The sequence below is a fragment of the Balaenoptera ricei genome, chromosome 16 (genome assembly GCF_028023285.1).
Source record: "Balaenoptera ricei isolate mBalRic1 chromosome 16, mBalRic1.hap2, whole genome shotgun sequence".
Lineage (NCBI taxonomy): Eukaryota > Metazoa > Chordata > Mammalia > Artiodactyla > Balaenopteridae > Balaenoptera > Balaenoptera ricei.
This window is the reverse complement of record NC_082654.1, coordinates 49,973,699-49,987,475: the sequence shown is the minus strand read 5'-3', so window position 1 is coordinate 49,987,475 and position 13,777 is coordinate 49,973,699. Positions and strand designations below refer to the sequence as shown.

Sequence of the window (13,777 nt, the reverse complement as noted above, 5' to 3'; positions counted from 1 at the left end):
GATTGGAAGAGATGATGAAACAACCTTCAGGCACTAAAAGACTGAAGCAAACTGAAGGGCTTAGGAATAGGAAAGTCGCCATTAATGAGACCCCTGCAGAGATTACCAGGAAAGGGAACAGGACACTGAATGATGAGTTCTTGACCCGGAGTGTGCTAAAAGGATGAAGAGGAGCAAATTCAAAGCCTTAAAAAAGGCTTTAAACTGAACATGGAGAGGAAAAGAGAAGGTTGCTCAGATAAACTCATCAATCTCACTAGTATACAATAAGGCAAAGATAAATTAGAAAAAAAGAATGTCTGGCAGATAAGAGATACTCAGTATTTGTTGAATGAGTGAGTGCATGAGCCAGTGAGTAGTGAATGAACATGCTTGAGGTGCCTGGTGAGTCACACAGAAAACATTTAGTACATGAGGACCCTCAGGGCTCACATGGCTATGTAACCAACACCCAGTGTGTGGATGATGATGGGTGGGAAATTGAAAAAAAAGTTTAAAAAGATGGTAAGCTAGTGGTGTATTATTTTTGGGCAAAGTAGAGAATAGAAGAATTACTGACCTCCTATTTGACTTTTGATGATGATTAATTAAAAAGGAAGAAGAGATGGCATGTTAGTTAGTTTCAAGTGTTTAAAGGGATTTCTCCTAAAAAAGATTAAACTGATTTTTCATGATTCCAGAGGACAGGGAGGAAGAAAACATCCACCTTTTCAGCCAAATTAGCCAAATAAATCTTTAAGTTGCAGGCAGATCACCCCTTACACTCTATAGTAAATACGGAAGTCCTCCGTGAGTGAGAATGTCTAGGAAAAGAGTAGAGAAGACAAAGAACAAGACCTCGGTGTATCCTTTACTGTAAGTAACTGTGAATCAACTGTATAGTTAACCATGTTTGTAAATTAAAGTTATGGTTTTGGCCTCCTAATTTGTGATATTTCTTTCTGTTTGTCTTTTACAGGAGTGATTCTAATCAAAGCCCAGATTTTAGAGCTAGTGTTTCCCGTTACAGCATCTCTGAAGATAGCTCTAAATGCTCACAGTTCTCTGAAGATTATTTTTTCTTCTCTTCCCAATATTATATATACGGGCTGTGCAAAATGTGGATTGGAACTAGAAACAGATGAGAACAAGATCTACAAACAATGTTTTAGCTGCTTGCCATTTACCATGAAGAAAAAATACTATAGGTAAGGCAACTAAGCAAGCCAGCGGGATGGAAAATGTTTAATATTATAGGACTGGAAGTGACCAAAAAATTACATATATCAACTCTTTCTAATGAGAACTAACTAGAGCTAATCCAAGAGAATAAATTTTTCCTCCTGAGTGATAAATAGCTATTTATGAAAGCAGAAATTGCCCAGTAATCATAACAGGAATTTTTAAAAAGCAGTAATTGGGAGATTTTATTGTCTTTAAGCAGCTATACTGAAGAAAACTTTTACTTGGTTTACATTTTTAACCAAGTTCTAAATGGCTCATAAGAAACTCATTTCCTCACCTTAACGTATTATTGGAATTTAAAGGTTAAAAGTAATTATATGACCTAACCTCTGAGTTGTGGAAGCTAGTAAGGTGTTTAACCTTTCTGTATCTCAGTTTCCCCAACTTCATATTAGAAATTAAGGATAGCAGACTAGCACTCAGTGTTTTATTCTCTTTTCTATTTCTAAATACTGCAATATCTAAAAGCCGTATGCAAATATATTCAGCATGTTATCATGGAATACTTTAAGAAAATTTACAGAAGCTTAGTCCATAAGCCTTATTTCCCTTTACATATATTTATGTTTGTTATAAATAAGTAAATGAACTTTGCTCTTACTTTGAAAGTTGCTTGTCTGGAAAAGAAAATTGGATTCAGATGCATGGTCCCCTCCCTTCGCCTCCCCCAAGTCCATTCTCCACAGCTGACAGAGTGACCACTCCCTTCCTTTAAAACCTTTCCAGAGTTTCCCATCACACTTGCCTCTGTGGTCTCATCTGCTGTACTCCTTGCCTTGCTCAAAGGGCTGCAGCTGTACCGGCCTTCTTGCAGTTCTTTAGACACTCTGACTTTTTCCTCCTTAGGGCTTTCTCACATGCTCTTTTCTCTGCCTGACTCCACGAGGCTGGCTCCGTCGTGTCTTAGTTCAGTGGCCCTTCATCAGAGAGGCCTTCTTAGTCACCTCCTTTGTTCTCTGTTAGAGTGCCCTGTGTGTGTACCTGGAGTCGTTTACTTGCATACTGTCTTCTAAAAAACATCGTTACTGAGATATAATTCACATCCCATCAAATTAAGCCATCTAAAATGTATGATTCCATGGCTTTAATATATTCACAGGCTTGTGCAACTGTTACCACAATCAATTTTAGATCATTTTCATCTCCCCCTCCCCCAAAGCCCCATACCCATAGCAGTCACTTATTCTCCTCTCCCACCAACTCATAGCACCCACTAGTCGAATTTCTGGCTCTATAGGTACGCTTATTTTGGACATTTCATATAAATAATCATACAGTGTGCAGTCCTTTGTGACTTAACTTTTTCTTAACATGTTTCAGGGTTCATCCATATTGTAGCATGTATCAGTACTTCATTTTTTTTTATTGCCACATAATATGGATATGCCATATTTTATTTATCCATTCATCAACTGATGGATATTTGGATTGTCCCCACTTTTTGGCTATTATAAATAATACTGCTCCGAACATTCATGTACAAATTTTTGTGTGGACATGTTTTCATTTCTCTTGGATGTATACTCAGGAGTAGAGTTGCTAGGTTGTATGGTAACTTTTTGTTCCTTTTGAGTAACTGCCAAACTGTTTTCCAAAGCTGCTGCACAATTTTACAGTCTCACCAGCAACGTATGAGGGTTGCAGTTTCTCCATGTCCTTGCCAACACTTTTTATTATCTGTTTTTCTTTTTGTTGCTTGTGCTTTTCAAGCAACATAAAGAAACATCATATCTAAGAAAAGTATCATTCCTAAGCCAAGATCATGGAGGTTTACTCCTATATTTTCTTCTAAGAATTTTATAGCTTTAGCTCTTATGTATAGGTCCATGATCTATTTTGAGTTAATTTCTGTATGTGGTATAAGGAAGGGGTCCAACTTCATTCTTTTACATGTGGATATTCAGTTGTCCCAGTACAGTTGGTTGAAAAGACTATTCTATCCCCATTGAATCATCTTGCCACCATTGTTGAAAAGCTTATTGTCTTTCTATCCTATTAAACTCTTAAGTTCCTTGAGTGAAGGAACCAGATCTGTCTTATTCACTAGTGTATACCCAGTGCTTAGCACACTGCATGGTACAAGATATCGAGTATGTATTTGTTGAAATAAAGAATGGAGGAAGAGAGATAGCCTGGGGAAAGAGTATAGAGTGTAAAAGAGGAAAGAAACTAGAATCATCATGTGGATAAAGGGGGAAGTAAGTTTTTAGAGGGAAAATCAGTAGTCATGTTTTAGCTGTTACACGAAATTCCCCTATACTAGTAAGTCTTTCTAAATTCTGTTCTCAGTTTATTATTTTTCCCCCCGCTCTGGGTATATGTATTTAATTCAAGCTTTATAATTTAGATTCAGCATGAATCACAATAAATGGATCATCATCAGAGTTACTAATAGAAAAATTATCATTGCCATCACCAGAAACATAGATTTTAATTCCTGTACAATCATTACCAATTTTATCTCCAGAAATAACATCACAATATGTACCAGCAGGAAGACCAGTTTGCAAAGTTAAAGATAATGCCCAATCATTGTTAAAGACAGTGAATCCTCTGTTTCCTCTTCCAAAAGTTACTTGGTTGCTACCATTGTGTTTGTAAAAGGTTGGCCGTCAACTACATTACAGAACACAACCATGTTCCTTATTTGACGCCATTGATGTTCACAGACCCAGTCATTGCCACAAGTAGTATCTGGATTTCAATTTATTTTTTAATAATTTATTTTTAAAAGAGGTATATCCCTGTGTTTAAAAGTATATAGATAGAATAATATTATCCATATCGTTTTGTTCATATTGTTTGTTCCTTAGAGGGTATCATGGCATTCCTCTCCTAATAGCACTTATAAATCTTCCTCGTTCATTTTAACAGTCACATAATATTCCATTGCATATGGAATATTATGGTACTGAATACTATTGGTACTGAAAACTATGGTACTGAAAACTATTTACCTAGTTCCTTGTTTATTGACATGCAAAACAGTTTGTTTTTGATGAGAAAGAATCCAGTGGAAAAAAATAACTTGAAATTGTGATTGTGAAATACATGATTATCATCTTTATTTTATTTCTAGAAATAATTTACACAGCAGTGTAAAATAATGTCTTCTTACATTAGTATCTGAAAATTTAAAATGAAATAAATAAAATTTATTAATTTATCACTTGAAACTCTTTTTAAAAAAAAAAAAAGCCCTTCTTGTATTTCTGGGATGTTTCAGGACGTCCTAGAGTTGTTTTAGGAATTAAAATTAACCCTGCATAAAAACCCAGTGATTTTTGAAATTATATTGCATTTAAACATTTCTTTAATTGAAAATCTTTTTGAGGGTCCTGTGCTGTTTACTCTTTTGTAGGCCAGCTTTAATGACCATAGTTGATGGAATATATAAGGTTTGCGTCCATGTAGGATCAAAGCTGATAGAGAAGATTCTTCTCAACATTTCTCCTGACTGGCTCAACAGAGTTATAGGTAAGATATCAACACGCCATCAAGAGGTTGTTCTTGGTGAAACCATTCATTTCAGGAGTGTAGATAGTATACTGGAACAGAAGGAACACTATACTGTAAATTAAGAGGGTTTTTTTGTCAGTATATAAGCAGAAGGATAATTTAGCTGAAGTGAAACACAAGACTATACACACTACTATATATAAAATAGATAATCAACAAGGACCTACCTGGTGTCCAACACCAGGACCTTAGTTTTATAATAGTTAAGTAAATGAATGTGCGACACTATATAAACATATAAAGATTGTCCAGTGTCGGTGGCGCGGATATGTAGGATCTTCAGCTCTGATGATAGGTCTAGTCAGTGGCTAACAACAAAGTGAAGATGACCCATTTGTCAGATGCTCAAACTCCATCGTTTTCTCATTAGTCTTAGACTCTCTAAGCAGATGAGTTAATCTGGTTCAGTTGATTGCTCTGTCTGTTAATAGTGGATTATTTTTTCTGGCTTTCATTTTTGCTTGAATGCTGAACATTGCATATAGAACAATACAGACTGAGGTAAACAGTATTTGTACCTGAAGTGGGCATGCCTGTTTTCCTAGACCTTTACTGGGGGTCGGGGGTGGGCAGAGTAGTTAATCTTGTCAGACCATGAGTTGGATTTGAGTTTTTTATTGTTCTGGTTACCTTCCGGTCACCACTGGCTTCCAGTTATCTAGCATTATGTATGCTCATGGTACGGAGTGGTTCTCCAGAGAGTTTTCCCTACTATTCCTGCTTCACCAATCAGCTTTAACACTTCACTCTGTACCTGGGCCTCAGAGAGAGTTTCTCTTCATGTTCTTGTACCTCCCCAGGTTGTACAAGCTCTATTCGTTGTCATTTGGTGCATCCCAGCCTGGAGGGAAGGGTAGGAGTGATTCCCTTTGATTCTGGTCCAGCCTTAGTCTTACACAGGCTCTGTGTGTCTGGGTCTTGGATCTGGTGCTTTCTCAGTGACCCTGCCCCTCCTGCCAAGTCAGCCAAGCTCTGCCTTGTGTCTTTGGTGGGTATCTTTGTGTGGTCCTGCCCCTCTCTCAGCAGCAGGGCACCGCTAATGGTCTTGATCCAGGGTGGTTTTCTGCCCCTCCCCCAGGGATAGAGGGATTTTCCTTTCACCTTTCCTCCATCTTCATCCTCACCATCTGTATCTTGGGGCAGTAGGACTTGAGGTCTTCCTCCAGCAGTTTAAAGCTTTTGTTCCTTAAGGGAGACGTCCTGAGTGGTGTTTTGTGCTTTTCCTTCTGGCAGCTTCTCCCCTTTCCCAGGCCTTCACCATAGCTGGAAGCTTTCTCTGATGTCTTGACCTGCATCCAGCCTTGTGAGTACCTGGTGAAGATAAGAAGAGCACGTGCCCCCTTGTCTTTGACGCTGGTCTACACTTGGCTTTTAGCAGTTCATTGAAACTTTCAGCACATTCTTCATTCTTGCTTGTTTGGTGGACTGGCTTCTTTCTGAGCTCAGCCCCAGGTAAACCCGTGCTCCTGTCCTATCTCTCCTTACACTGCAGTCTTCTTGGCAGCTGTACAACCTTGGCTCACTTATAGGTCCAAGAAGATTGTGATTCTGTAGTTTGTTCAGCTTTTTCTAATAATTGTTAGGGTAGGAGCCACACTCTTCCCAGTATTCTGCATCCTAATCGGAAGTCTCTCTGTTTTTTTAATTCACTTTCTTTATTAATTTTCATTCTTTCCACTGTTTTCATGCCTTTTCTCATTGTTCTTTGTTTATTTTCAGTCTTGTCTTTTCATTTTTTGCACAGTGGCAGTTAGTCTTTATTTCTCAGAGAAGCATCGTTCTTATATACAGTATAGACCTGTGTTTTGCCCATTCCTGAGACAATTAAAGTCCTCCTTCTTGGCATTAATTAAATTGTATCCATAAGTGAAGATGTGGGCACCGTTATAAAGTGTTCATCAGATCATTCAGATTATCACTAACCTTGATTTTTTTTTTTAGCTTATCAAAGTGAAAATTCAAAAATTTTAAGAGTTGTACAGAATTCTCACACCTCCAGGAATATGTCATGGGCCCTCCAGGAGTCTGTAGACTCAATCCAAGAAAGGCTGGTGGTGTTGGTTAGGGAACCAGTAGAGTCTGAGCATAGTCAGTGATGCCTTGGCTGTCTAGTGTTGAGCAACTTGCTAAATGACTTGATTGGATGTCCTCAAAAAATGAGAGGAAGCATATAGGACAAATGCAGAATACAATGACATATCCACCTAGAATCTTAGTATTTCTATATATTAGCAAGATTTGATATTAAGTAACCAACTTAGAGTCCTGTTATATAAACAATAAATATGTGTATATGTAACTGTGATAAGAGCTATAGACTAGATAAATATAAGAGTACTTTTCTGATATGGACATGCCCTTTTTGTTTCAGGCTTAATTTAGGAAAAGATTAATCTCAGTTCTTCCCTCGATTGTTTGAAGAAGCCAGGGGCTGTACCATAATAGGAAACACCATCAGTCTGAACAGTGCATTACTTGTGCCTTCTCTCCAGATCAGCAGGAATTGTGCCTCATCATTCTAGAGTAACCTGTGACTAGAAAGAGAGGGGGTAGAAAGAGACATTTACAGTGGGTTTGGGACTTGAGAAACCAAGGAAAACAATGAACCCTTCAATGTGAGCATGTCCACACCCCTGGAAGGGATGCTAAGAGCCCTTCATGTTTCCTCTTCCTCAGCCCCTCCCTCAGACGTCACCTACGACCTGGTCGCCGCAGACCTGCTCCATGCCTTGCTGGCGGGCAGTGGGGCACCTTGTGTCCTGAAGGTGCAGAGCCTCTTTGTGTTAGATGAAAACAGCTACCCACTACAACAGGATTTCTCCCTCCTGGATTTTTATCCTGACGACATGAAGCACGGGTCCCATGCCCTTCTCTAAGACCAGAGGAAGAAACTGCAGGCACTTCAAGGAAGAGCACTGAAATGATTTGTCTTTTGAAATGAATGACAGGGCTTTTGCTCGGGGTTTTAAAATAAGTATATTTTATAAAGAGAGTTGTGTTAAAGGTATTAATTAAAACTTTTTTTTCCCTGAGAAAATTCTGTGAGGTTTTTTGTTTGTTTTTCGGTCTTTCCCTTTTTTGCTTCTAGAAAAATGATCTAGCAATGAAGGCAACATGCAGCAGTTCATTAGGATTAAAGGCTCTCTCCATTTAGTCCCTGCTCCATTCCAGGCACTCTCCTAAGTACTAGGACGCGGACCTGAGGCATTTCCTCAGGAATTGCTTTTCTGCTATGGTCACAAACTCTAAGTGCTTTCCTTACTCCTACGTCAATAAACCATAGACATGACATGATTTCCTTGATTATAACTATACACGACTATGGATTAGTTCATAATAAGCCTACATTTAGACAAGTTCCAGATGAGCATGTCTTTCGATAAAGAGGCATTGAAAATGCAGGAAACATGGTCATGTTTCAACTCTTTATCAGGGGAGGCAGAGAGTCACATTGCTCATTTCTAGGATTTGAGTGCCTCACTGAATTTACTTGCCAGCAGACACTTTGCAGTTGGTTCTCTCATTACGACTGTAGCAGCAGCTCGTAGAGAAGGGTAGTCACCAATGAGGAAATAGGGAGCGGTACTTAACCTGGAAGTTTGGAGGATTACTAGATTAATCATATTGCTTGAACATAACTAAATTCATGATAAAATGAACAAGTTTATTTTACTAGGTGTGTTTTTAAAAATTCTTTTGGTTCATTGAAATTGTTTTCTCTAATTCAGGCTTTTTTTGTTTTTAACTTGGCTTCCCTAAAAATGAACCTCAGGAGTTTTGTGATTCTCCCCAAAACCATATACAAAAATGACTGTATGAGAGTGCACACACACAAAAGTACCTTTTTCTGTGGAGAAGGGTCTGTAGTTTCCAACAAAACCTTTTTATACAGTATATGACAATTTCTTGTCATGGGAGATCAAGCTCCTGCCTGATCTCTTCCACTCCACAACTCCCTCCAAATGGTAACTCCTCTCTCCATTCTGGTATCTCTGATTCACTTCACTCCATGCTCAGATAAGCTTAGATAGCAGGTCAGCAAATTGTCTGCATAATCAGATACTAGAAAAGCTAAGGAATTGTCCTTATTTGCATATGTGTATAGTATAATGTATGCAGCACTGTGATCATACTGTCTGGAAGAATCTTACCAAAATGGTGTAGTGATTCCCCTGGGTGGGAAATCCTAGTTTTACTTTATTCTTTTTACTTGATGGAATTACTAGGAAAATGTCCCTAACTTCTAAAGAATATAAATTCCCTATATTAAAAAGATCACTTCACTGGGAATTCCCTGGCAGTCCAGTGGTTAAGACTCTGCACTTCCACTGCAGGGGGCATGGGTTCGATCCCTGGTCAGGGAACTAAGATCCCGCAACCCGTGCAGTGTGGCCAAAAAAAATTAAAAATAATAAAAAGATCACTTCCCAAATATAGAAAAAAAAATACATTCATGTAACCAATACCCCAATTAGGATTTAGAACATTTCCATCACTATTCTCATCTCCACCTCCAGTTAGTCCCCTGCCACTCATGACAGGAAACCACTGTTCTGATTTCAATTACCATAGGTTAGTGTGACCTGTTCTTGGACTTCATATAAATGAAATCATATAGCTTATATTCCTTGGTGACTTGCTTTTTTCACACATTTTTGAGATTAACCCAAGTTTTTATGTGACTCAATAGTTCATTCTTTTTATTGCCGAGGAATACACCAATTTTACGAATATATTACATTATCCATTTTCCTATGAAAGGTCATTTTCAGTTTTTGGCTGTTATGAATACCTATAGATGTTTGGCTATAAGCATCTTTTTACAAGTCTTCCTGTGGATGTATGTTTTCATTTTGAAGCTGGGGGGGTGTGGTAGATGCCTGTTGAGATTGCTGGTTTATGGGATAGGTGTATATTTAACTATAAGAAACTGTCAGTGCACAGTTTCCAAGACTGCACAGTTTTACACACCAGTCATGTATGAGGACTCCTGTTTTACATCCTTGCCAACAATTGGGGGTGCCAATCATTTTCATTTTAGCCATTCTAACGGGTATAAAGTGGTTAAAAAAATCAGGTTAGTGGCTATTTTGGTGGGAGAGGGGGAGGTAGTCTTTGGGAGCGGGCGCAAGGGAAGATTCTGGGAGGGCTGGTTTACCAGTTAGCAGTTGCCTCGCAGCTCTGAGGTAGGAGATAGGCCCCAGACTGAGCAGCTGCAGCTGATCTGCTGACATTTTGAGATGGGATACCAGCGGGAGCAGTGGGCCCTGATTGGGGGCGTTCTTGTGGATTTCCTGGCCTGACACATGCTCAGAGAATGCCCTCAGTTTAGGGGAAGGACAAGAGGGAGAAGATGCCAGCTGGAATCCATCTTGGCTGAGCGATGTGCCCCACACCAGGACCAAATATGGAGACGATTGGCCAAAAACAAAACCCGGAAAACTGACCCTATATAAGCAACCTAAGTTGCCCCTATTGCGCGCAACTCACTCTGAGCCCGACCTCGTGCTCCCCCAAACGTATTTTGTTTTTCCCACACATACATTGCCTCTTCCACACGTATTTTGCTTCTAATAAAAGCTTTTATCTTTTTCACAGTCTTGGTCTCTTTGCTAAATTCTTCAAAGAAGACAAGAATTGAGGTCCTTTTTCCAGCTTTTCACCTCCGGAATCAGCTCCGAATTCGTCCTTCCTCTGCAGACGGAATTCCCTTAAGCGTCTCTCCTTCGCAGTGAGTAGGATGCTAAACAGTAGAGGGCGCTAGAGATATATTGAGGGAGGCAGGCGCTTTTCTTGCTGTTCCAGTAGCCGCGCATCAGTCCCGATTTGAGTGCGAGGACACCGACCGGGTGGCGCTCTGCTCCGGCCACATTCCCTGGACGCCGCCGGTCCCTCCACCAGCTTGCGGCCGGCCTGGCCCGTCAGTCATGTTCCCATAGCCCTCCTGACAAGGAGGCCACCAGCTCCAGCCCCCTATCCAGTCTGCACCGGTGCGCCAACCAACTATCGTCTACTCCCTGCGTTTGTCCTATCAGATTTGTCAATCAGCAAACCGGTAAAAACATATTATCAAAAACAAAGGGCAGATAGAAATCAAATCTGGTCACTTGCTGCATTATATACTTCATCAGTGGAGATGAGCAGATAATTTATACAGACAGGAGTGAAAGAAAGGAAAGAGGAAAGAATGAAGGGAGGGAGGGAGGGAAGAGGGGGAAAAGGGAGGATGAAATGTGGAGAAATGCACAGCCTCACTAGCAACCAAAGGTGCACAAACAGAAGCGGCTGTATCCAATAGGCACTTAAAAGTCCTTTGAAGGATCCCAGGCTGTGGGGCTGTTTTGGCACGACACCGTCGCTTTTTTGAGGTTTCTCTGGCTATATGTGATAACGACACCATTTTTAGACATCTGGAGTCTGATTCAAATTCCAGCTTCACCACTTCCTAGTTCTGGGGCCTGAGGGATGGCATCTCCTCCCTGATGTGCACTTTCCTCACGTCTAAGTGCGGGGCAGTTTCTCCTGGACTGCTGTGGAGTTTAACAAGCTGATGATGTGCAATGACCTAGCACAGTTCCTCAGAGCTAGTGCCTTTCTCCCCACCTTGACAGTCATTCCACTCTGAGAAACACACCTCTGAAATTGAGAGGGGAAGAGTGATCTGAGCAAATAATTCCATACTTGAAAATTAGGGGAAAAAAACCCATAATAAGTAGATATTCCAATCTGTCTTCATAAGGGCATATTAAATTCAATTAAGAAATATATCCATTTTGTTGAAAGAGCCGGCCTTATAGAATGTAATCAGCGAACTACTTGATCCTTTTTTTCCCCAGTCATCCATTCAAACCTGCTTGGCAGGTAGCTTCTCCCTGCCATTTGGATAAAATCTAGGGCAAGTCCCGTGACTTTTTTGAGCACTCTTATGTAACAATAAATTTTTCCTATAACTTCTACTTGCGAAAACAGGTCATGTTCAGCACTTGAAATGTCCAGTCATGCAGTGGTCCAAACCTCCAACTTCATTTATCTTTTTATTTTTATTTTAAAATTTTTATTGGTGTATAGTTGCTTTACAATGTTGTGTTAGTTTCTACTGTACAGCAAAGTGAATCAGCTATACATATACATATATCCCCTCTTTTTTTGGATTTCCTTCCCATTTAGGTCACCACAGAGCATTAAGTAGAGTTCCCTGTGCTATACAGTAGGTTCTCATTAGTTATCTCCAACTTCATTTAAAGTTTACGCCTCCCCCTCACTCCTGCCCTGACCTGGGCTCATGCCTATAGCCGGCCACAGCAGAAGATCGGCTTGGAGCACTGTTTTCCTATTTCTCCAATTTGTGCTCCCACTCCTCCTTTCCCAACTTGCTAACAGGGATTTCTGATCATCCACGCAGGGGCAGGGAGGGGGTATGGGAAGGCCACCTAAGGGGCAGGAGAGGTTCTAACATGACCAGTTATGAGCTAGAGTACTCACGTGGGTTCTTCAAGAGCCTCCTTTCTCTGCAGGTTCCTGTGACTCAGGTTTGCCCCAGAGTGTGGGTTGGCACACAGCCCCCTCCGCATCCCCTTTAAAGGTCTTATTACATTTTTTGGAAATGGAAGTCTGGAAATTATGCTTCCCAGCACTTACGAAACAGGGTTCCAGGATGAGTTTACCAAATGTGAGACACTCAGGTGAAGCTAGAAAGTGGAAAGAAGGTAAAAAATCATCCTTTTCTCCCTTTGACTGTGACATTTATGACAGCAGGATGCTCAAGGCTCTTGCAGTAATTTGAGCAAAGAATTTGTGCAAATTCCACCCAGTCATCACTATGGGATACCAAATAGGCAGCAATGGCTTTGAGACCTGGCAGCAGCTACGAGGCAGGGAGGTCTCCTCCTCAGGGACTGCATCTGCACAGCCAAGCACAGGGCCTGGCGTTCCCCATTTCTAGGGAACATCAGTATGGTGCACTGAGTTATCACCCCAATCCTTAACCCCCCCTGTAGCTGTATCCATTGCTATGGTGCTTTGCAGTTCCTCTCACAAAAAGGTGTAGTTTACCTCCCTGCCCTTTGATTTTGAACTTGGACAAATGACTTACTTCAGCCAATGGGATATTAGGTGACACAACACAAGCAGAGGGTAGAAATGTGTTTGCCCTTCTTCTGCCTTCCCCATGAGAAGAGCTTTCCCTGGGTAGCTGCTGCCCCTTCAGCTGGAGCTCAGAATGAACAAACATGGAGCAGGCCTGGATGAGAACCCAAGCCTGGCCAGACCCACAGCTTGAAAGTGAGTTGCCTAACCTAGATCAGCCCACACTCAGCTGACCCATAGATGTGTGAGAAATAAATGCTCATTTTAGTATAACACTGAGATGTTGAAATTGTTTGTTATGCACCATTATTCCAAAAATAGCCAACTGATACAAGCAACTTTTCTCCTTTTAGCTTCCTCAGCCTCCCAAGAAGGCTGTGTAACTTGTGTCATCAAATTCCCTGTATAAAATCACTCTTTGCTAAGAATTCTTTTTCTGGGAGAAGAAATCTGAGAAAATAATTATTTTTCTGCTTGAGTCAGAGTTGTGTTCATTGCTGAGAACAACTAGAAAGCCTGAATAAAATGCAGAAAACTTCTTTGCTGAAGAGCTGCCAAGTCGACAAGCATTTGATGGGCCATGATCTCAGAAGAAGGAAAACACAAGGAGATGAGCTGACGTTCTGTGAACCACTTTTCCCTTCAGGAAACTTGCTGATTCTAGTTAAGAGGCTGAGCATTTGGACAGAGGGCCATGGCTAAGAGGCAGAAGAGGCAGCAGAGACTCTGGAGCTGGAGAGACAAGACACTGGAGATTGGGGTTGCCAAGGCAGCTGGGACTGGAGGGGCCAAGATGTCAGATAAAAGGGAGACACAGAAAAGAAATTGTAGGGAATTCCATGGCGGTCCAGTGGTTAGGACTTGGCACTTTCACTGCAGTGGCCCAGGTTCATTCCCCATTCTGGGAACTAAGATCCTGGAAGGCGTGCTGCATGGTCAAAGAAAAAAA

General features: G+C 40.7%; 1 protein-coding gene across 6 annotated transcripts in view; it reads left to right on the top strand.

Annotated features, from left to right (window-relative positions):
- SHLD2 (shieldin complex subunit 2) overlaps window positions 1-13,777 on the top strand; it is a 101,019-nt gene extending 87,242 nt beyond the window's left edge. For 2 of the 6 annotated variants that reach the window (XM_059900656.1, XM_059900657.1), the window contains exons 8-11: window positions 959-1,187; window positions 4,586-4,701; window positions 10,342-10,474; window positions 13,182-13,305. In XM_059900656.1, coding sequence (XP_059756639.1) covers window positions 959-1,187; window positions 4,586-4,701; window positions 10,342-10,474; window positions 13,182-13,290 — 587 coding nt within the window. In that variant the 3' untranslated portion in view covers window positions 13,291-13,305. Of the gene's footprint in view, window positions 1-958; window positions 1,188-4,585; window positions 4,702-7,114; window positions 7,781-10,341; window positions 10,475-13,181 lie in introns of those variants that run through there. The other 4 variants (XM_059900661.1, XM_059900658.1, XM_059900659.1 and 1 more) reach the window with 3 other exon arrangements.